Below are 24,858 nucleotides of genomic sequence, written 5' to 3'. Positions count from 1 at the left end.
CCACTTGTCTGGCATGAAGGAAGCCCTGAGTTTCAACCCAGAACTGGCACGAGGAGTCACATTCTCTACAGAAAGCTGAAATAGCTTCTGTACTTTGTTTTCAGTGCTGAGCATACAAAAGTTATGGGGTTGGATGGCACCTGAGTTGAGTGCCTTTTGTATTTCTCCTAGACCTACTTGTCTGAAATGCTGGGTGTGTTCCCACCCATCTGTGGCGCCTTTTGGGAAGTGCCCAACTTGGAGAGGGTTAGATAAACACATTTTGCAAGTTAGTAAATAGACTTTTCCTCCTTTTCACTAAGCCATTTAGTCAAAAGTATCTCAAACTTCTGGTGTGTTAGTAAGGGAACACTTGCTAATATGGATACAAGTCTATTCTAAAACAAATTTGAACTGGTTGCTTTTCTAAAATCTTTCATATTAAGACATGATGGCATTAAGAGTAAGCTTTGACTTTCAACTATTATAAACAAAAGAACATACATAATTTTCCTGGTTAGAAGAATTGAGCATATATATATGTATGAATTGAGTATATATATGTATATATGATTCTCAAGGTTGTAGTGTGGTATATTTTTCTATCATTGCTTATATTTCTCACTCCTTATCATACCATTTTCAAAGCTAGGTAATGAGAAATCTTTTGATTTCTTTTGAAGACAAAATTTTAAGGATTTTCTAATGAGTTTTGTACTGAAGAATGTTCTATTAGTGCAAAGAAAGACAAACAGGTTGCTAGCCCCCCATGCTTTCTGATCCTCCCTAACTCACTGGCCGTTCACCACAGTGTTCCTTCAGAGCCCATTGTGAGCCTCTGACCTGAGAGGAGACCTCTCCATGCAGAAGAATTTCTCAGATAGATTGTACTTCAAGTTGCACCAATCTGCTTTGTCCCTAAATTATTATCTTGCTGATGTTTCCAGGGATGAACAAGAAGCAGAAGGTGTCAGCCAAGGACGAGCCAGCTTCGAGCAGTAAAAGCAGCAATGCATCACAGGTGTTGTAGTGACTCAAGTGACTGCGTATGATTACGGAACCGTGGCCTCATTAAGGCAGCAGGACTTCAATAAATAGCCAGGCTTATTAAGTCTGCAGAATGGCTTTCAGTGGTCATTACTCATAAAGGACTAGAACTTACCCCAAAATGCAATAACTATATTCTCTCTGTACAATAATTATGTAAGACATTTATTCCTCTTCTCCTGTAATATCAGAGTCTCTCCTGAACATTAGAGGACAGAGGGGACTAAAAAAAAAAACACAGATAAATATTCTCAATCTCTGTGATACTACATTCTACAGAGGGATTACAAACAAATTAAAATCACACTGAAATAGAAGGCTAGATCATGAAGAAAAGTACTTCAGGGAAAAGGGATGCCCAGGGCTCACGGGTGGAAGGCAGAACTGGAGGAATGGGATGATGAAGGAAGGATACTCTTAAGACAATGACATTTCAGTCAATCCCTATGGATTGTGTACACATCTTGTGGTCTCTAGGAGAAAGAAACATTCTGGCAGAGTTAGGAGTGAGCACAGGTTCCATGTTCTTTCGAGAAAGCAAGTATATGTCAGGAAAATAACCCATCTGATGAATAATGTAACTGCACGTTATCTAGTAGCCAAAAGCAAAACCAGAAACAAGTCAGATGTTCTTCATGAGATCTTTTCCGTGGCTTTGTAAGAGATGGTTTTAAGCAGTTAAGTGACCTGGAATGATTGATTTTATGTTTCTAAAAGATCATATAAATTCAGTTTGGTTTACCTGGAAATCAACTTGCCAGATTTCGAGTAAAAATAAATTTTGTGTTATGATACTACCGAACCCTAATTCAGCATTCTTTTAGTTCACTCATCTTGAAAAGAATTTTAAAATGATTGCAGTGATTATATATAGAAATTAAATGGTACAACAAAAAACAGCTAGAAATTAAGAAAGTACAAGGATGCTGATGTTAGCCTACATAGACATGTTTTTATCTCCTGGAGCCATTTAAGTGATTTTTCTTTTTTAATAATGAAAAATCTTTTCCTTAGACTATTCTCTCATTTTCTCCTTGTAATTTTTCAATTGTTTGTGATTTAGTCACAGAAAAAAGGACAACAATCCCAATTCCTACAAAGTCGTAACTTGAAATGCATCGCCTTATGTGAAGGTAAGTTCACAGTGTCAGTTCTATCTTATCTGCACTTAAGAATTCAATTATGTTTGCAGAGTTGTCATGATGGAATAGTGAAAGCATTATTCCTTAAGACCAGCTCAAAGGGCACAAATGGAAAATGAGTACAATTAAGATCATGAAGGTTAAACCAAATTGCACAATTGGCAAGAATTCAGACAGTGCTGTATTTTATTGCTGGCAGATATTTCAGAATGGTCGTGCTTGTACCTCCTCGTTAACTTAAGATATGAATATACAATGAAAATCTTAAAAATGGGCCAAGCACTGTGAAGATAACTCAGTCAGTCCTTCTGTTCCTGAACAGAAAGTATTCTTTCATTCTGAAATTAGGATAGAAAAATTGATAGGTGATTTGCCAGGCTATAATGTTTTTCTTGTTTTAATACTTCACTGGCCAAAAGTCTATTTTACTTTTCTTGTGGTAGAAAACTTCTGTAGTTTTCTGTAGCTGTCATCAACTATCTTGATATACCTGTCAACATTTAGTAGTTATATATGTAGGTTTGTACCTACATAGTTCTAAAGTCAGGACTCATTTTATAATATTCAAATGAGTCTTCACTGTTACTATAACAGTTATTATTCGCACCATCAAGGTGTTCTATGGTTTTTCCTTGTAGTTTTGGTACCTGATAAGGTTAAACATTATTGGTATATTCATCTACATATATACTTTTGCTTTTAGAATATAGTAATTTGGAATGATTTCAACTCCTTTAGAATAAAATAGTCCTTTGGCATTTATCTCCTGCTCACAGTGATCACCTCGCCTGACCTGCACAAACATGGAGAGATATGGGTTGTCCCAAACACAGATCATGTCTGCACACGATTCTTTTTTGTGTAAGTGTAAATGCTGAAATTTGCATGTTTCTGTCTTCTTCACAAATTGCAGCTTTAATTGTGTGTTATTATTTGGTCATTTTAGCTTCCAAAATACAAAAAGCAGTAACTGTTTGTTGTCAAATTAATGATTTTATATCAGTAAGCTTAGTGAGAAAAGAATGGTGATTAAATGCTATTGACTTAGAAGAAAAAACACCTCTGTTTCTTTTTACCATCTATATAGACTTTAGCAGTAAATAAAATGATTTTGGAACTGAAAATGAAGAACAGAATTAAAGAACAGCATCTTGCCTACAAAAGATTGATCTCCATTCTATTCAGTATGAATTGACTATACAGTTTGTGTATGTTGTTTTGTTTTTGTGTTAGAAAAGCTGTATGAAAATATAACATTCGTAAGTAAAGCATGCAAGACAACAGTCTGACTTCTACAGCACTCTTGACTCAGCCCTTTCCTCTGGCTGTTCCCAACTTATCCATGCCCTTGGTACAAAAAACATTTCAGGGAGGAGTGGAGTGTGTTGAGTTTGTATTTTATGTAGTTGTTAGAAGAAACTGAGAAGATGATATGGTTTGTTTTTATAAACCTTGTCAAACTGACAGCATGAAAATTGCTTTACTCTATCAGATGTGCTCAGTAGCCTGTGTGCTCAGCATTTGATTCATTGGGTTGTTGACAGGTTGTTCACAATGCAACTCTGATGAGCTCCTTGAAACCAAGGAGCTTTAAATGCTATGCATTCTGTGATTGGATGTAGATTTCTTTCTTAATGGTGAGGTAGTAGTTAATGTAATAGCAGAATTCCACTTTGGACCAGTTTGAGTCTCAGCGTTACAGAAACTGATTAAGTAAAAAATTACTAAGTTAACCTAGTTTCTCTAAACTTCAACAGTAAAACTAGAATAATATGCTTGCTTGTATTAGTCAGAATCCCAATAGCAAGCAGGTGACCCATGGAAAAAAATTATAATTTTATCATTCATAATCAGATTATTTCCAAAGGCAGCCAACAGATCTAGTGCAGTAACCCGGATCTAGTAGCACTGGGACTATTTTATATATTCAAGTCCAAAGGTCTGAAATAAGAAGTAGTCCTGCTCAAATCCTTACTGGACAAACCCTTACAATGAGGGCAAGAAGTTCTATTGTACACAAAGATAGAATATATGAAGATCAGAATAACCATTGTGGCAGAATGAAGGAGAGAAGGGCTGAGGAGATCTACAAGCTATCCTTACACACTACTCTTGAAATATTTATGAAGATTAACTTAGCATGATACAGGTCTTATTACAGAGCTCATCAACTATTTTTTTATCTCTTCTGTCTTGGCTATTTTGATACATCATCAGCTGGGCTTGTGCCTGTCATCTTAGCTTCTCAGGAGGCTAAGGATCACAGATCAAAGCCAGCCTAAGCAGGAAAATCTGTGAGACTTTCTAGCTCCAATAAACCACCAGAAAACTGCAAATGGCGCACTAGCTCTAAGTGGTAGAGCACTAGCCTTGTGCAAAAAAACCTCAGGGACCTGGGCCCAGGCCCCAAGTTCCTACAACCAAGACAAAAAAAATTAAAAAATAAAAATAAAAACTTGGCCTTTTGCAAAAAGTGCTCCATCACAAAATTGATTCTTTGAGTGATCATGGGATTATGTCTGAAAAATAATCTCTGGGTCCTTTCATCTGATAGTTTTGTGTCTTAAAAAATTCAGATTTGGGGCTGGGAATGTGGCTCAGTGGTGAAGTGCTTGTCTAGCATAAATGAAATACTGGGTTCAATTCCTCAGTACCACATAAACAGAAAAAGCCTGAAGGAGTGCTGTGGCTCAAGTGGTAGAGTACTAGCTTTGAGCAAAAGAAGCTTAAAGAGAGTGCCCAGGCCCTGCGTTCAAGCCCCATGACAGGCCAAAACCAAAAAAGAAAATTCAAATTTGTTTACCAAAATAAGCAACCTCACTCATTTAAGTAGTACATTTAAGTATTATTACTAATAAAATTTAACATTAATTGTACATAGATCATATCTGTTACAGTATATGTGTGTAGGGTTGTACTTATTAGAGAAAAAGATTTCTGTTTTTGGTCAAAGCTAAGAAGAACAAAGAAAACATTTTTGTATACTCAGATACTTTCAAAATGATACAAAGGAGAAAAGTGTGTTAGGATAATTTTCATTACTATATAAACACAAATGAGATTTCATCCTTTTTGTCTGTTCCCTCAGGAGAGAAGACATTCATTAAAGAAAACTGATAAAAATCCAAAACACATCAAAGGGAGAATCTATTCACCAATTAATGTACATTCTAATTACAGCTATCAATTTATTTTGTTATAAAAGATCTGATCACAGATTTCTGGTTGTATGCCTCCCTCATGAATGTAGCATCTAGGAAGATAATTAACTGATGAGAATAAAGTGAGTTATTAGGCAGAAACTCAATTTCTTTTTCTCCTTTTTTAATACATTATATTATCCCTGATGCTAGAAGCTCTGCCTGATGACTAAGATAGAAATTAATGTGTTTTTCTTTTTCATCTGTTGTGAGTGAAAATAATGAAAATTAAAATAACTTCCATGCCTGTTTGATTTCTCAGAACTGAGAGGATAAGATAGTCATTTAGTATTAATCACATTCTTTAAAACAGCTAACTAACACCGAATAACAGAAAAATTAAGAGAAAAATTTCAGGGAGCAGACTGGTATATCAGAATATATTCAGAATAAAGTTTGTAGGATAAGGAAAGTGTACAGATAGGGAAGAAATAGGGAGAAGTTTGAAAAAAAAACTTACTGTGAAATTCTAGAATGAATAAACTTAATTAACTACAAATGCCCCAGGCAAAATGTTCAGATGGTATTAACAGATTTAGCCAATTTTTAGTATCTAGAAATTGTTAGATTATATCACTAACCTTGAGACACATGAGAACAAGGACATTGAGACCCATATGTAGAAATAAGAAAGCTATTTTCGAAGCCAGGCTCTGGTGGCTCATTCCTGTAATCCTAGCTACTTAGGAGGCTGAGATCTGAGGATCAAGATCCACTAGTTCAGCCCTGGCAGGAAAGTCCAGGAGATTCTTATCTCCAATAAAGTACAGAGAAAAGGTTGGAAGTAGCACTGGTAGAGAGCTTGCTTGCCTTGAGCAAAAAAAAGCTCAAGAGTTCAAGCCCCAGAACCAGCTAAAACAAAACAAAACAAAAAAACTGCTTTTAATACAGCCTGAACAAGGAATGTGCAAAATAGTATAGTTATTACATTCTGCTCACCTAGAAGGAAAATGTTATTTTACAGTAAAGGAGTGGTAGGGGATGTCTTAAGAACTAGAGGGAAAAATGCTATCAATATTTTTCATAATTTGTTAAAAATAATAAAATTCAAGAGATGGTAATAGATGATTTGGCCAGAGGATAAAATTAGTGTAACTAGGGATCTGGGCTTCTCAGTACTTCTCAGTACTTGCCCCAGTGAATGACAGCTCTTAGGATAGGGGAGGGGCCTGTCCTGCTGCTGTCTGAGAACCAGAGAAAGGCTCAGAATGACTGTATCCAGCCTACTTGATGGGGCAGCGTACAAGTTGAGTACTTTCATGTTTGTTTCCTTGATTTAGAGCAGATGAATTATTCACATATTTTGGGCATAAAATAAATATAAATAGTCTACATTTGCCTTATGTCATTTTTTTTTGAAAACTCACAAATTTAAGAACCCAAGACATTGCATCTGCAGTAAATAAGACTAAACATTTTTTGAAACTTCAATCAAAAGGTTACAGTGTTAAGTACATTTGTAGGCATCCCTATGGAGAATCCATTTTTTAAGGTATAGTTCAAACACCACCTCTTTTCCAAAACTGTGAAAAAGTATTTGTTGTTGCTCACCAATGGCTCATTCTGTAGTCATACTTAATCAGGAGGCTGAGCTTTGAGGATCACAGTTCAAAGCTAGTCGAGGCAGACAAATCCAAGATTCTTGCCTCCAATTGACCAGCCTAAAGCCAGGAGTAGAGGTGTGGCAATAATGGTAGAGTGCCAGTGTTGAGTGAAAAAGAAAGAAACGAGTGCGAGGCCTTGAGTTCAAGTAATGGCAAGCATGTTCGCACGCATGCGAACACACATGTACACATAGAGAATAAGCTGTTTTATGTAGGAATAGGAATATATTATCTGTAGTAAATGGCACAACTTTGACTTAAAATTTAGTTGCATTATTTTTTTGGGGGGGGTCCAGTCGTGGGGCCTGAACTCTGGGCCTGGGCGCTGTCCCAAAGCTCTTCAGCTCAAGGCTAGCGCTCTACCTCTTGAGCCACAGTGCCACTTCCAGCTTTTTTCTTTTTGCTTATGTGGTGCTGAGGAATTGAACCCAGGGCCTCCTGCATGCAAGGCAAGCGCTCTACCACTGAGCCACCTTCCCAGACCAAGTTGCATTATTTTTTACAAGACTAATTATCAATATCATTCTGATGGATGAGTAGAATTCTATTGTGTATATGTACCATATTTTCTTGATTCATTTATCCATTGAAAGACATCTGGGCTAATTCCATATATTGGCTATGGTAAATAATTCTGCAATGAACATGGCTGTGCTGGCAGCTTTAGTGTGGTCTTGTTTGTATTTTATAGGATAGATGCCCAGGAGTAGAATTGCTAGGTCATAGGATAGCTCTATTTTTAACTCTTTGAGGAAGCTTCATACTGCTTTCCAGAGTAGTTGAATAACTTTATATTCCAGTGTAATAGAGTTCTGTTTTGATCATATCTATGCAAGCATTTGTTATTGTTAGTTTTATTGATAATGGCCATTCTAGCTGGGATGAAATGGAATCACACTGTTGTTTTAATTTGCATTTCTTTATGTGTTGAATATTTCTTAATGTGTTTCTTAGCCATTTTTACTTCTTCTTAGAAAAATTGTTAAGTGAAAAAAGCCAGATCAGAAAAACATAGATTGCATGGTTTCCTTCATTTGTGGTAACTAGAACCTGTTTACAAATCTAAAATAAACTGGGTATATAAACAAACAAATATATAGTTCTTTAAAAAAAGACTAAGTCAAAGCCCAACAAACTACCAGAAAAATGGGTACTTGCAGCAGAGAAGGTGGGGGCCAAGGGGAGAGGGGTATAAAAATGTAGGAGGGAAGTGGGGAGAATACTGCACGAATTCATTGTATATACCACAGAATTGAGAAAAATAAGGGAAGAGGTGGGTCAAAGCAGACGAAGATGTTGAAGTGTGGCAGAGATCAAGCTGCATTATATACATAACTGCTTTTGTTAAATGGCAAAAAATTCAATACATAATTTAAGAATTAAGAAAAATGAGAGAAGGGTAGGTTGGGAGGGGCAGGTGAGAATGTTGAAAGAGGCAACATTGATCAAGATGCACTGTTTTTTTTATAAAATTTTGTTGAATGGTAACTCCTTTGTACAACTATTTAAAGATAACAAGAATATTCAGAAAAGAATTTAAAAAGACCAATTCTCAAAGGGAAGACTCCTGCTTGTTTCTCTGCTCTGTTTCTGAAGCACCGTGCACTGTATCCCTTCCATAACTGCATGTCAGGAAATCTTTAGTAAATGAAGAAAAACAAGACAACATGGAAGAAATATTTTAGATTTTTATTTGGCTTTTATTGTGTTCCAAACAAAGATTGAAGTGTAGCGAAAGAGTCAGATAAAATAAATAAAATATCAAAGAAAGATACTGTAGTGACCAATAAATGAAGTAAGAGCATTTGGATCAAGCATTTGCAGAAGATAAGTAACATTCAATTGTATACATCATAAAGAGGCAAATTATTTATAAAGGAGATCACACTGTTAGTTTTCCTAAATCAATCTTGAGTATTCATTGCATATAATAAGTAAAAACATAATGTTTTACTAAAACCCACCTGTACAAATTTAAAATCAGTGAAAATTTCTGCCCAAGCTGTTTCTTAAAAACAGCTGTTTTCCCTACTCTGGTGCAGTCTAAGTTGTCTAAATTCTGGCCATCTTAGTTTTCTCTTTGAAGCCCCAGTGCATGTACATGGCTAGGCAAACATTCTATCACTAAGCTATATTCCTAGTACTTATTTTTCCAAAGATCATCACACATAATCTTTTCCTTGATGGCTTTTCTGCCTTTGAAGTCAGAAATGTCATCGGTCTTTCTGAGTTTTGCTCAGATGCTTTACTTTCCCAGGTAGCTCTGCTCCTGTTAGTAGTTGTATTCTTTCTCTCCTGGTAAAGTGCAAATTTCGTCTAAGCATGGAGATCTTGCTTAGTGATGTGTGCAGAAGTACTAAATTCATATTGGATAACAACAATGCCAAAAGACTGAATGACCTCACTTAATAGAAGAGAATATCCATATAGTTTAGGAAATAGATATGCTTATTACATCAGGTTTCATATCAACTTTGAACTATGACTCTCCTTATAGAAAACAGTGAAACACATTTATGTGTACCCATCGCATAGCTCACAAAGATGTATTTTCAATTTGAGAATAAATTTGTTGATACCTTCAAAACTTTTTATCCATGAAACTTTCTGAAGTCCCCCTGAGATCTCCAAATGGCTACTGTATCCGTTCTGTCATCTTGTTTTCTCGCTAATATTTTTGAACACATTGTCTTCTTTTTCATTAAAATACTGGTACTCTTTTTGTATACTGCTAGGAACATGAGTTTCCTATTGTAGAACATTTTAATTTATCCTATTAACAATTCAGTCAAGTGCACCTTCTATATAATCCTTGTTCAGTTTCCTTTTAAATTTTGTTGTCTCTGAACTGTATTGGTAACAGTTGTACACAAGTAGTGGAGTATTCTCTGTGTGGTAATAGGATTAAAAAAACACAATTAGTATCTCATAAGTCTAAATCTTTTGAATTGACCAAATCAATTAGTAGTTTGCTTTTCTTTTATTATATATGCTGTGTGGCTTAAAGATGCCTTTGGTGGTGTGTGTGTGTGTGTGTGTGTGTGTGTGTGTGTGTGTGTGTGTGTGCGTGCGTGCTTATTACACTGACACTACTGGACTGATCCTTTGGTAAAATTTTCCTTCAAGCCACAAGATTGTACATTTTTGTGTAGGTGATGGCCAATAAAAAAATAAGTATTTTCTTTGGCACTTTTCAAACTCTGTCTCTATTTCTACCCTTTTTCTTGTTCTTGTGGCTTGCTTTTGCATTGTTCTTTTCTCCTGTTAAAGTATGGTAGTAAGGCTCACTCCTCTCCATTGATTTCTAATGCCTGTTGAGTGTACGTGAACGAGAGTTGGGGAGAATAGACTTTTCCATCTAACTGAAAATAAAAGGAACATCGAAGCTTACTGAGTCCGAGTTGTAAAGAAGGAGAGAGAAGATAGGAGAATAATGGAGAGGGACTATGATCAGATACATCAATATAGATTTGTTAAAAAGAAATCTTGTTACTAAAAAGAAATTTAAAACTATGATACATATACCATAAAAAGTAGAGAGTGAGGGGAAGTAACAGAACATGATTGGAGAAGAAAGTAGGATTTGCATTATGAAAGACTTGACATTGACAGTGTCGTTGAATTTTGGAATGTAGAGGCTATTTTATATCACTTTAACCAGGTAGATAGTAGGTCATTTAGGAGGAATGATAAAGGTAAGTATGGTGACAGAGATCAGGTAAATGGTATTGTAGTAGTCTAGGTTAGTTTCTTTTACCAGAAAGAAAAATACATTTGCTACTATGGCCTAGGGGAAAAGAGTATGGCTTTTTTTTATTTGACAGTCCTGTGGCCTGGGCATGGTCTCTAAGCTTTTTGTTCAACATTAGTACTCTACCACTTGAGCCACAGGTGCACTTCTGGGTTTTGGTCTGCCAGGCAGAAGCTGTGGAGCTGTGGCTCAAAGTGGGGTAGAGTGCTGTGAAGCTCAGGAATGGCACTAAGGCCCTGAGTTCAAGCCCATGACTGACCAAAAGAGAGAGAGAGAGAGAGAGAGCAATTAAACCCTCTCTAGGGAAAGAGACAATGTAGGCTTAAGGAAAAGAGCAATGAACACTATCACATGCCTTAAATAAAGTAAAATCTTCTGAATTCATTCACTAGGAAGCCAGTCAGTACTTGATTAGGGTCAGAAGTACCTGTAGCGAGTTGAAATAAAAATGGAAAGTGATCACAGTTTGCAGACAAATCTTATTTTTCAGGTTAACTTTAAATTGTAGAGAATAGAGATGGCAGTGTGCAGACTGGGGGTCATTTAAGCTGAGTATGACTTACTCAGCATGCTGAAACAACTTAGGACCTGCTAGGTATGCTGAATAGATCAAGGTTCAGAAGAAATAGAGCACATCTGGCCTGCGGAGCTTAAAGTTATGTGTTGACTCTTATCTGAAATTGGAAAGATAGGAAGAATCAAGACAGTCCTAAGACCTGCTTCTCTACCTTCTCTCTCCTAGGAGTGTAGTTTTTCTCTGTGTCTGCTCAATGCTCTTTTTGTCGATTTCTTTGTTGAGTGCTGATCTTGTTGCTTCTCCTCCCCTCTCTCTGCCCAGAAATATGGACAGCTTAGCTCTTTTCCCTATATCTATATCTGGCTAGACTGTCATAAAAACTAGGCTAGCATGTTTTAACTTTCCCAGTAAATAACCTCTTACACAGACTGCCGCAACCTCCTGGTTCTTCAACTGGAACAACTGTAAATCATTCTATTTAACATATTTTCTAGCTTTTAACAGAACTATTTGGGCTTCTAAGAAAGTATCAATAATTGGCTTGTGTATTTACATGCACACAAATGTAATGAATATATCTTAAATAGGAAACTTGGATGGTAAGAAATAAGCAAATTGACACACCACCTGGACCAACTCCGGAGCTGGTAAAAATAAAATCCCTTGGGGTTTTAGCCTTGGATTATGTAAGGAGCTAAATTTTTGTCGGTGTGTATCTTGTGTGTCACTTGCCTATATTGTGCAATCTGTGTCTAAGGAGGCACACAGTGGCATGCATTAATCTTATGCCTCTGATTATCTATTTTGAAGTCATTACCACTTTTCTAAAGCTTCTGTATGGAAGCATTTTATGCACACTAAAATTAATTCATCACTTATTTCACTCTGAAATATTATCATGAAAGTTGGAAAATTTACTCTTTAGAAACTCTTATTGCCAGGTAAGTTCATTTGAGGAAATGAATTACCTAAAATGTAATTATTCCTTTCCAAAGAACTTAGCCATTGCCAGTCTCTTAATATCATGCCTTCACTTTCACTGCTGAGTTCAGTGTGCCTTCTTATACGAAGTACCACTAAGTACACTACGTTACACACTAAACAGAACAAGCAGTCAGTGATAAGGATAAAATGCAAGACTTATTGAAGTTGAATAATAATTAGAAGGCAGAGATGGCAAAGAAACAGTGATAGAAAGTGAAGTGACTGTCACCAGTCAATGAAGAAATAAGCAAACCATGAAGCTGTACTTGAGCTATTTTTTTTTTTTTTACTGTTAGCTTCACAATTGCTGTGCATAGCGCTTGCAATGCTAAGGAAATGGGGCTACTTCTTGGAATGTCAGACAGTGCTTTACGTGAGGATGACCAGTTAGATGACCACTTAAAATAACAATGAACGGTTTGATCCACTGGGTCATGCCTGTAATACCAGCAAGGTGGGAGACAAAGAGAGAAGGAACCTAGTTCAAAGCCAAGCGCAGTGAAGTTAGTGGGAGACTGTTGCAAAGAACAAGCCTGCCATCATGTCTTGTCTCAGTCATCCCAGCTCCATGGGATGTAGAAACAGTAGAATCACACTATTAAGATTGTCCTACGTGACAAAAAAAACCTGCAAGAACTTAGGTGGAAAAAAACTACAGCAAAAAGGGGTTGAAGGTATGTCTCTAATGTGCTTACCTAACAAAGGTAAAGCCCTGAGTTCAAAGACCATCATTACCCCCTCTTCCTCAGAATAATGAAATGAAAGAAATGAGCAAATGAAGGTAGGGTGTATAATAATGGACTGCTTCGTGTTTAGTCACAAGAACACATTGTTAAACACAACTGAAAAATAACTTCTATAACTATTCTTCACTTTTGATTTTAGGTATCAAATGGTATTTAGAAGCCATTTCCAATGCTGTGTCATCTTCCTAAATGGTTCCTGTCTCTGTGCTTTCTGTTTTAGCTATGAAGATGGCCAAGTGGGAGATGCAAATATTAACACACAAGAAGGAGGCATTCACAGAGAGATCCTCCGCGTAATTGGTAATCAGACCGCCACTGGCTAAAGGACCACCATGTAATTAACAGGATGGAAAGCCTTCCTCGGGTTCAAAGCTGGATTTTGAACTGAAGAAGATGATAAAAATAAGTTATTGTTATTATAAACAAAACTTACCCTTTGAATACTGATTTTTCTTAGTATTTCTAAGTATCTCATTATATACCTAAAAAAGGTATACAATTTCTTGATTGTAGGCTTATGGGATCTAGAAATAAAATTAAAGCAGCACTTAAATTGAAGTTTCAGTTGCATACACAAATAAACAGATTGAAAAAACGGTATTGTGCTGATATTTTTATATTAAATTCTATAATTGGACATTTGGTATTCCATTCTGACATTCTAAGCTAATGAAATTGAATTGAGAATATTTTATAATGGCCTCTAAATCTATCAGATATTTTACAATAAGTGTAATATCTCCATATCCAGTGGTGTGAACATCCAAATGAGGAGGAATACTTTATATTCTCTTGTTTTCCATATTAAAAATTTCAATGGGGGGCCTAGAAGCAGTCTTTGCCACAAAGTATGTTATACCCATTTGTATGGATTCATGCATGGGAGCTTGAGGATGTGTGTTTGTACACGTGTGTGTATAGTCACAGAGCTCTACCATTCTAACAAAGAAAAGAAGATAATAATAAACAGCAAATCTGGACATAAGCCAAGATATGAGCCAAATATATCACTAAAAATATTTGCAGACAAGTTTTCAATTGGTTTAAAGAAATACCTCGGTTCAAATTGAACTCTTTTCAAATCTTATCTCTGAGTCATAATTTGGGAACATGGATGCCTCTAGTGGACTAATTCTGTAGTTAGATGATCATATATTTAAAAGAACCCACTAAGAATCGAAAGACACAATGTGCAATTTTCATTTCCCACAAAGAAGCATTTAAAATTTTATTTGTACCACACCAGCATTTTTATATTTTTTTTCATCTGATATCTCTGCTTATTTTTTTCATATTGAGAAAGAAGACAAACCTTGGAACTTCTTTTATATTAAAAGAACACAAATAAGTTGATAGAGAACAATAACACCAGCTCTCAGCCTTTTCCTTTGATGAAAATCCTTTCTGTTTCTTTGAGTTCTCGTGTTCGTATTCATCTCAAGTTTTAACTGACTGTTTATTTCCCTATGTGATGGATGTCTCTGGAATCAGGCAGTTCATGAAAGTAGTTTAATTAGTGAGTCTGCCACTATTCAAACTCTGAATCAAGGCTCATATCTGATTTTAATTTATGTAGAAAGAAAAAAATATAAATGTGTAGTCATTTGCAAGTATAATGTGATAACTCCTGTGTTTATTTCCTTTGTCTGGCATAAAAGGTGAGAGAAAGGTTATACAGAGTGTCAAGGATTATAGTTTAGGAAGTTTTTACTAAACGTTTGTTTTTCTTACAATGTAAATAATTGATATGCCACTTATTTCTGCAAGAAAAATAGTTTTGAGGAGACTAAAATACAGATCATTTCAGTAATTATCTACGTAAACTATTGGTCTGTTTTGACTTGGTGCCTCTGAACTCAGGGCCAGAATTACATTTGTATGGTAAGGTTACATTAGCAGTCCATGACCCAGATATCTGAAGATTTTGTGGGGGCTAAAAATTAGCATCTGCTTCTTTCTGCCATGTCTTTTAAATCATTCTATGTTTTAGAAAACATTTAGGCATGACCTTTACCCCCAATTTTATACATGTATACATTCTAGACATGCCCTAAAAATGAAGATATAATGCCAGGATTTGGAGAAGGATGCTAGTATAATACCAACTAGGATCATTGAGTTACTTCCAGAAATTCTGTGGGTTACTTCCCACTCTGCCTCCCGCTAACCTAATTCATAATGGCTTTACTTGACAGTGCAGTGATCTGTAAGTAATGACTCCAATGTAAATTGGAAGGTAACTTGGAGTATTACAAAAGGGAAAGTGTTTGAGGATGGACAGCCAGCATAATGAAAACTTCTGCCAATTGAAGGATATGAGTAGACTCACGTACTTGAGGAAAGAGAGGAGCTGTTAGGTTAAGTCTCATTAAATAGATCAAAGCAATGGATGCATTTTATTACACTTAAACAAGATATCTTGTAAGGATCGATTTGGTTGTCTTCAAGTACACAGTGACAAAATTTGTTTACGAAAACTGACAAAAGCTTTTGTAAGGAATTACTCAAAAAAAAAAAGAACCAACATTTTAATTGAATTTTTGAAATTGGAAATACTATTATATACTAATGTAGGTGCTTATCTCAATTTCTAAAGGGTTTTATCTTAATAGCATGAGTTAGTTAACTGATATAGGTTCTTAAAATTTCAAGATTACTATTATGCCTTGATTCAGTCATCCCATTAAGATGTTTACTCTTGACTTATTTGATAATTCCAAACACTTGTTATTGTATTTTAATAAGCATTGGAAATCTTTTCACTGATGTTTTGTAACAATTAGTCCTGTCACCATCACTATTAACATATTAACTCACTGAGCAAAGGCAATCATTTTCATCCATGAAATAGAGGAAGAATTCTAATTTATCAGTTTTTTCCACCAATTATTGATTTTGTAAATACTCTCCTACAAGTAATATCATCTTTTACTGGATTTAAAAAAGGGAATAAAATAATTGAACGAGAAGAGAAAAAGTATAGTATAAAAATAATATACTGCTATAGGATGGTTGGTGATAAGGTACCTTTGTGCCTTAGAATGAATTTTGTTGGAATTAGTCCTATTTTTCTTGCTCACTCAATCTCAATCATATGTTCGATTCAAAAGTGAGTTGTATTTTCTTTTGTTGTTTTGTTTTGAGTTTTTTTTTGTTTCTATCCTAACTTATGTAGTGTAAAAAATGGACCCAAAGTGCTATTGATGTTTCTCATGGAAAATTTTAAGAACTTAGAAAAGAAATTCCTCATTTTTTCTCCTTTGCTTAAAGAAAACCTTTCATATGCAGGTCTATGAATCTTTAGTACCACTGAAAGGATTTATATAATATTTTAATAAGCATAAAGTATTAGGACATGGAGCTTCTGAAAGTCTTTAAGGAATACTTCTGTTCTTTGTGAAAAAGTGTGAATAAGTTCCAACACATAGTGACTTAATTTGTCATTAAGGGTCACTGAACTTTGTTTCAATTATCATCTAAATTTAAATGTGGATTTCATGGTGTGACATTTGAAGCACATTTCCAAATATTATGATGTTCAATTGTCCTGTTAACTTCTTCATTATGACACTACCTCAAGACCAATGATAGACTGCTAATGAAGGTATAAGGAAGTATAAGGAAGAAATATTTTGTAAGTAGAAATCATCAAATAATTCTACTTTTAGAACCAGGCTGGATATAGATATTGTTAGCTACTTCTTAACTCTGCAGCAACATGGATGTTTTAGTCACGAGTAATAAATGGTGTGGTTAAGCACCCAATGAGTTAAATTTTGAGTCAAGTGGCTTACTTGAAATGCATTGGTTCCTTTTAATACTGACTTTCCTCATGGGCCAAATTTATGTCCATTCACCAAAAGCCACAAACAGTTGCCCACTCTGTGGAGTTGAAGGGTTGAAAAGCAACTTGTTAGGCCAGAATGGCAGACAGAATAAGTATTTGGATATTAAATACCTGCTAAATTTTTGTCACATGATATATGGATTTGATGTATATTATTATTCAGTAAAATCTTTTCTTGGGGATTTTGTACACCTTATGAAATAATAGGATAAGTTTTTGTAGGCCAAAAATATTTCAAGTAGTTTCTAGACAAAACATATCCAGGAGTGTGAAAAAGCTGTGTTGAAGAGTAGATTACATTACACGTTTACCAGCAAGTAATAACTAGTGCTTATTTACAGAGTCAACATAACTTAATGTCTAAAAGTAATTTCTTCAGTCTGCCCAATATTTAATGTATCATTTGAGATTTTAAAAAACGCAGCCACTTCTTTATGTCAACATTAAGATACGCCTGTTTCTTCAACTACACACCTTTACAATAAATTTCTTGACTTTTGTGCACAAAATAGTATTGCAACCTGCTATTTAGCCTTTGGTGCCTTAGAGTTATTATAAATATTTAACAATATGTACATAATGTAAATACTGCCAAGATCACTAAGGCCAAATATTTTCTCTATTCACTTTTTATTGCACCTGCTTTCTATTGCTACTTAAGCCTCTTTTATCCAGCTTTGTAATAGTTCTAACATTGTAGCCAATGTAAATGTTTACTTTCAATAAATCTGACTTTGTTCAAACAAATGGTATATGTGGGCACTATTTTGAAGATTTGGGTAGGCCTTAGCTGTTCTTGATGACTTCTGCTTCTGGGGACTACACCATTTTGGAAGGACTGAACACACTCTGAAACTGGCTTTTCCCTTTTCACATATACTTTTAAGTAAAGAGGGGGAAAAATGAAAAGCTCTCACCACTATTCCCCATATACTTGCAATAGGCTTAATTGGTCATGAGAGTGCTATTTTAATTTCAGATTCTACCAAGAACTATGAAAGATTGTAGCAGAAGAATTTTGAGCATTTAAAAAAATCTGTTTAAAATGGGCAAAATTTCAAAATGAGATTTTCAAGTGAACTGTACTGAATTTTCTACACACTTCTGGCCTGATTGATAATTGGGAAATGATTTTAGAGCACCATTTATTTATTTGTTTTACAAAATACAGCTCTTGAACTTAATAAGACTCCATAAATAAATACAGTCCTCTCAAAATACTAATAATAAACCTTTTGAGGAGCTAAGTTTATATTCTCAAGTATTTTCTTTTCTCAGAACACATTATAGCTGAGGCACTTACATAGAAGGCTTCCGTTGAGTAATGCTGGTATCATGACCTTAGGAACCTAGTATCAGTGACTTAGGAACCCTGTTCCTAACACCCTGGGTGTTAGATTTTGTGCTGCTCTTAAGGGCTTTCAATTTATTTGTGAGACAAACAGGTCTTGAACTCATTCAAGAACAGCACACATGTGTAAAAAAGAGACATGCAAGCAACTTTGATCCACATTGGTGGGCAAAGTACCCTGGAAGACCACCATCCGTTAATGGTTTTCCATGACTGCCAGCGGTGAAAGGAAAATTGACACAAGGAATATAGCTCTAAAAATAATGAAGATTTTGAGTGATTTACAGAAGCATAGTTTTTGCATTCAAGGGAATAACAGACTCCCAATGATAACTTGAATTGTCATATTTGTACTAGCTTGTTAAATTGGTAGTCATACTTAATTTCCATAATCAAACACTTCAAAATTCTACCAGTGTTTATAGCTTTTATACTGATTGTCAAAATGCATATTAGACTTTTAAGAAGTGTTTCTATAATGTTTGAAATCTAGATTTTTTGCTAATAATACAAATAAGAGAAAATGCTTAAATTTTTTTATTGGTTCTTCACATTCTTGATGAAGTATTATTTTATGGCTCAATCTGAATGACTCCTGGAGCTGACATTCTCTTTGGTACTTAACTACCTTAGGACTCAGAATCCAGACAGAGTATGGTTCCAAATTAGATTAACTTAATTTATGTGTCGTATTTATTTCTTCATTACCTTTGAATTTTAAGGACCACTGCTTAGTCTGATAAAACTACAAAGAGATAAAGTGTTTTCTTTGTTTCTTTTGTGCTGGTCCTGGGGCCTTAACTCAGGATCTGGACACTTTCTCTGAGCTTCTTTTGCTCATGGTCAGTGCTCTAATAATTACTTGAGCCACTGTTCCACTTGTGACTTCTTTAGTAGTTAATTGGAAATAAGTCTTTCCTCCCTGGACTGGCTTCAAACTGCAATCCTCAGATCTCAGTCTCCTGAGCAGCTGAGATTACTGGTATGAGTCAGTGGTGCCTGGCAAAAGCATTTATGTTTATAAATAGTTTACACTGTATCTGAAGGTCATGATTTAAATATGACTGAAAATCCATTGAATATTTACCCTTTATTTCTGTTCTCAAGTGCTGTGTCCCACTAATTATTCAAGCAGCAATGATTTACAGCTTTTTTCTGATGAGTAACATTTTAAAAGATATACATAGTTTTAAATTCATGTAGTTAGATTTCATATGGGCAAGTTTTTATCACAGCATTTATGTAGCAGTTTATAAATTAGAAAATGTTTTGTCTAATTTTCTCTTTAAAATAACAATGAAATATGTTAATAGGAATCCTTACCAAAGAGGTCCCTATGCCAGTCTGATATAGTATTAGGGTTTTTCTGTCTCCATCTCTAAGCTCTTACTATTTAACCAGGTTTATTATTACTGACATCCCAGGTTGGCTAAGTAGATAGTAAAGGTAAGAATTACAAGAGACTGGTGGGGAGAATCAATGAAGACAGAGCTCTGATTGCCTGGAGAACTCCATCACGGGAATGCAAAAAGCCATTATGCTTCAGATGTGATTTTATTCTAGAGAGCTTGGTAAAAAAGTCATCTGAGAATGAACATCTCATTCAACCTGAAAATCTTGCTAAATATTGAGGTTTGTAAGAGAGCAACGTCAATCCTTTGCTAAATATCATACTGTTGACATGACGTATGATTTCCAAGACCTATCCGATTGTCAGATTTGTGTGTATACATGTTTATGTTGCATGTGTTGCACTATTGTCTAGGGAATGTTTAAGAACCATCATCTGTGACAGTACTGTCCTATTCTTTGTACTCCACTTGGAAGGTGCAATCCACTGTGATAACTCCAATTTTCCCCTGTAGTCCAATGATTCACTAATACACAACTAGTTTTCATCACTCCTATTAGTTGTAAAATATTGATCATCCCACTGTGAAAATATATTTTGTAGCATGCAAGTATGCCTCAAATTCTGACCAAGGACCCCATTCTCCCACCATTCTGCCCCTTTTTTATGCCCATTAAAGAACACTGAGTGTCTTATGTCATCCACCTGTCAATTTAATTCCAGAAGATGTTAAACTTTATTCTCACTTTTATTCAGTTCCACCATCCAATCAATAATGTAGCCCTTATTGTTTTCTTTTGTTGAGACTCTTGAGTGAATTCCATTATCTTGATCTTTTTTGGTAACTTCAGGTTTTTCTAATTTTAATTTTATTGTCAAGGTGATGTATAGAGGGGTGACAGTTACATAAGTAAGGTAGTGATTACATTTCTTGTTTAATTTGTTACCTCTTCCCTCATTTTTCTCCCTCTTTCTCTCTCCCCCAAGTTGTACAGATCATTGCCAACATACAGTCTTGTATTGCTGTTGCATAGGTTCAAGTTTTATGTTGACCTCCTCTGGTTCCTCCTGAGGAAGTCCAGCACCCTCTTCCAGAGTCAAGTGGTCCACAAGTACAGTCTTAAGATTTGTAAAATACTGAATACCTTTCTATATACTACACTAAGGTTCCCTGCCACTCAGTTTAGCCCATATCAGACTTTATTTCTGTAACACACTCTCAGCTAAATAGGAAACTGGATATTTTTTAATATAAAATGTCTCTACCCATTTCCAATTCCTCCATACTTTTCTTATATATGATCAAGCTAAAGTGATCTTCTAAAAGGTAAATCTGCTTAAAAATTGCATTCTCCCAATTTCCCAACTTCTCACACTTGACAATTCATGATCTGGCCCCTGCTTTCTTTTCAGTCTCATTTTGCAAGCCTTGCACTCAGCATAATTGGCAGACCCAATAACAGCTTTTTTTAAAAAATGTTTTTTATTGTGAAAATACCGTACAGAGGGGTCACAGTTACATGAGCAAGGTAATGAGTACATTTCCTATCCAGCATTGTTGCCCTCTGTTTTTTCCCTACCATCCCATCCCTCCCACCTCCTCAACTACACCCTCCATCCCCCACCCCCCCACCCCCACCTAAATTGTAAAATTTGTTTTTCAACATAGTGTCTTGTACATCTCATTGTTGCAATGGGTCCACCTGTATCCCTGTTTAAACATTTTGTTTTTTCCTTTCCTCTTCCCAAATTACACCAACATCAGTACAGTGAAAACAGGGGTCATACCATGGGGGAGGGACATACAAAGTGACAAAAAAAAACACATGGTACCTTATAAATATGTTAGAAACAATAACATGATTTTTAAAAAGCTCCAAGAAACAGCTGTTTTTTTATCATGTTCTCCAATTGTCCCCTTCATCCTCCCCATTTCCAACTTCTCTTTTTCCTGATTCTCAATGTATTTTAACTTCTAGAACCTTTCTTGGAGCTGTACATGATAAAATGTTAGTACTTGAGAGCTTGAGGTAAGAGGATCTCCAGTTCAAGACCAGACTAGGCTACACAGCATTTTGTCTCAAGCAAAGAAAAGTAAATGAATACTTTTCAGATACCCAATCTAGACCTTGGAAGTCTCATAGTATCATCCGATAACTCCTCTATCCCAACATACAGTGTTAAAAGCCATAGCATTTTGCATATTTCCTTTCCCTGATCCATCCTTTTTTTTCAAGCTACCAAGCACAAATTCATTTATAGCAACTAATGTTTGATAGTTGGCAGATACAGACAGTTATGCAAATTATAAATGCTCAACTAATAAACATGGTTGTCAAATTAAATTTGGAAATACGTAGCCAGGCTGCAACCCTAGCTACTCAGGAGACTGAGAGCTGAAGTCTGAAGTTCAAAGTCAGCCCAGGCAGGAAAGTCCGTGAGAATCTTATCTCCAATTAATCACAGAAAAAGCTGGAAGTGGTACTGTGGTTCAAGTGGTAGAACACTAGCCTGGAGCAAAAAGAGCTCAGGGACAGTGCCCAGACCCAGGACCAAACCTCCCCCCCCAAAAAAAAATATTTGGAAACACTTAGAATATAAATTCTAATTGGCACATACTTTATTCATAAATCAAAACAAATATCCATTTGGAGAAAAGATAGTAAGCCAAAGATGCTATCTTCCTCCTCATCATGCTGATTTCTGACTCTTAACACTTGTAAGAAAAAATACAAGAATTTCTAGATGTTAGAAATGACTATCACTCTTGAAGTATAGATTTTCGTCTCAGCTTCAGATCAAGCACTAGCTAGATGGAAAGGTTACTTTGAGGACCCAGCAAAAAACATAAAACCAGATACATACAAATTTATAATATAATGTTACTGAAGGATCATTACTTTGCTACATAATTACTTTAACAAATGAGCTTCAGTGGCATATTTAAGCATTTATTTACAAGTCATTAACTACCTGACATATAAGAAAGTGAGATACTTTAAGCTATACTACTGATATTGTTAATAAAAATATGTCATTAATGGAATTAAATACATCTATAATTTTATGTCAATGAGCAAATAAGGTTCCTCTTGAAGAAATTGCTTTCTGTCATGGCATTTTATTGCACATACTATTTTGTGACACGTAACTTAATTTTTACAGCTATGTAATTGGGAACATTTTTGTTTTTTATGTGTTTCCTGGTTGGCTTCTGTGATACATATTTCTTAATAGTAGCAAGTTTACAGCAAAGTCAATTTTCTACTTCTATTATAAAGCAGCCCTGGAGTAGTTTAACTTTCTGCAGTTCATTATTTGGAATCGTTTTCCTTGAGGTACTGCCTGTTGGAGAATGACCCCATAATTCAAAGTCAAGCCCATTTACCTTCATGTACATGAGTACCTCCTCCATCATCCATCCATAAAAGATCTCTCCCTGCTCTAAATTTCTGCTCTACTTTGTAGATCTCTTGAAGTTCTGACTTAAAATAAATAATCTTCAACACTACTGTCTCCTACCAGTAATAATCTCTCATTCTCAATATTATGTTTAATTGTGTCAACTTAATCTATTCAACATTCAGTCTTTATTTTTTTTAATTCTTATAATAGCATTTTATGTTTCTATTCTATTTTACGCTCTATGGTAGAAAAGAGTGAAAAAAGTAAGTCCAGCTCTACTAGACTGAAGGGTCACAATTTCTGCCTATATCTTTAATACTTTCTCCACATCTGTCCTATTGGGATGACCAGCAGAAATACAGGTCAGGGTTGCCACTGAACTCCACACTATAGCAATCTAATGAATAACACTTGTACCAAGCTTATGATTGCAAGGGAGTTTCCTTAATATGTTGAGAGTGACTTGTACTATACACATTGAATGTGAGGTAAGAGTCTAAGCTGTGCTTGGCATTGAGAAAGTATCTGACATCTGCAAACAACATTTTACATAGAGTGAAAAATATGTATAAGCAAAGCGTAAAATTGATGAGTAGACTGATTGCTTGTATTAACTCTCTAATGTCTATTTACGGGGTCAAGTTTGCATGCTTCTGCAAATGTGGGATTAGAAGAGTACCAATACATTTTACCATCAAAGCATCATGATGATCTATTATAACCTTATCTCCATGCATGACACGTTCATTCTCAGATTGACCATGCTGAAAACCATCTCTCTTACCTACCATATCCACTTAGTTCCTAACAACTGTCAAATCTCCATGCAGAATCTTCTCTGGATGTTGCATTTTTAAGCTCTAATATTTGATCTCTTCAACAACCCTCCCCCCCATCTTTTTTTATTATAAACTATGACACGTACAGGTCTCTGGAAGGCATGCTGTATAAACTCATCTTTCACCTTCGCCCTTTCCAGACATGTTCAGTGTTAAAATCATAAGGGAAATGTAAGAGGCCATTAAAATCCAGCGTGATTCCTGGCATCATAGTTTTAAGCATGTGGGAGGAAATCGTTCAACACAATACTATCCTGTTCAAAAGGAGCTGTGACTTGTTTTTGCTAAAATGGACCACACCCCTAGCATAGCATCTCAGAAAGTTAACAATTCTTCATCTTCACTTACAATCATCTTCAGATACGTATGAGAAAATGACTTGGCTTCCCTTTTACTTTCAACCAAGCCAGAGTTCTTATGATTCCTAATTCCAGCAAGCCCTAGAGTCTATTCCATGCCCTTCCTCTCTTATCCCACTTGGATCCTAATTTTACCAATTCCCTCTCTCAGGTCAGTTGGTTTTAACTTTTTTTCATCTCAAAGGATATCTGATTTTTGTCTGATGATTGTTTCCATGTGTAATTCTCTGTCTGTCTGTCTTTGTCTCTGTCTCTCTGTCTGTCTCTCTCTCTCTCATTATTTTTCTCTGATGACTGTTTCCAAATGTAACCCTCCTCCCCCATTATAGGGTGTGAATTCAGGTTCTGGGCACTGTCCCTGAGCGCTTTTCTGCTTGAGGTTAGTCTTCTACTACTTGAGCCACAGCTCCACTTCTGGTTTTCTGGTGATTAATTGGAGATAAGAGACTCACAGACTTTCTTGCCCAGGCTGCTTTGAACCATAATCCTCAGATCTCAGCCTCTTGAGTAGCTAGGATTATAGGCATGAGCCACCTCTTTCTTCTATACAACCTCCCATCTATTAATGGGAACATTTCGTAAGAATCCTATCACATTTTTCGCTAGCCTAGCACCAGGCTCATCTCATTTCTTCCTCTAGACTAGAAGTTCCCCTGGATAAGAAATTGTATGCCTCTTTCTTACTTGGTATCTTCTATGAAGACAAATAAGTTAGCCACAAATATATTTTGAATGA

The 24,858-nt window shown here is 35.6% G+C and overlaps 1 protein-coding gene across 3 annotated transcripts in view; it reads left to right on the top strand.

Moving 5' to 3' along the window:
• The window catches only part of Parp8 (poly (ADP-ribose) polymerase family, member 8), a 168,743-nt gene extending 155,177 nt beyond the window's left edge, over positions 1-13,566 (top strand). For all 3 annotated transcript variants that reach the window (XM_013018605.1, XM_013018604.1, XM_013018603.1), the window contains exons 24-27: positions 927-1,000; positions 2,090-2,159; positions 2,945-3,029; positions 13,191-13,566. In XM_013018605.1, the coding sequence (XP_012874059.1) occupies positions 927-1,000; positions 2,090-2,159; positions 2,945-3,029; positions 13,191-13,293 (332 nt within the window). In that variant the 3' untranslated portion in view covers positions 13,294-13,566. The remainder of the gene's footprint in view (positions 1-926; positions 1,001-2,089; positions 2,160-2,944; positions 3,030-13,190) is intronic.
• Positions 13,567-24,858: the final 11,292 nt, after the last annotated feature.

Source organism: Dipodomys ordii, unplaced genomic scaffold, assembly GCF_000151885.1.
Source record: "Dipodomys ordii isolate 6190 unplaced genomic scaffold, Dord_2.0 Scaffold41, whole genome shotgun sequence".
NCBI lineage: Eukaryota > Metazoa > Chordata > Mammalia > Rodentia > Heteromyidae > Dipodomys > Dipodomys ordii.
This window is presented reverse-complemented; position numbering and strand designations above follow the sequence as displayed.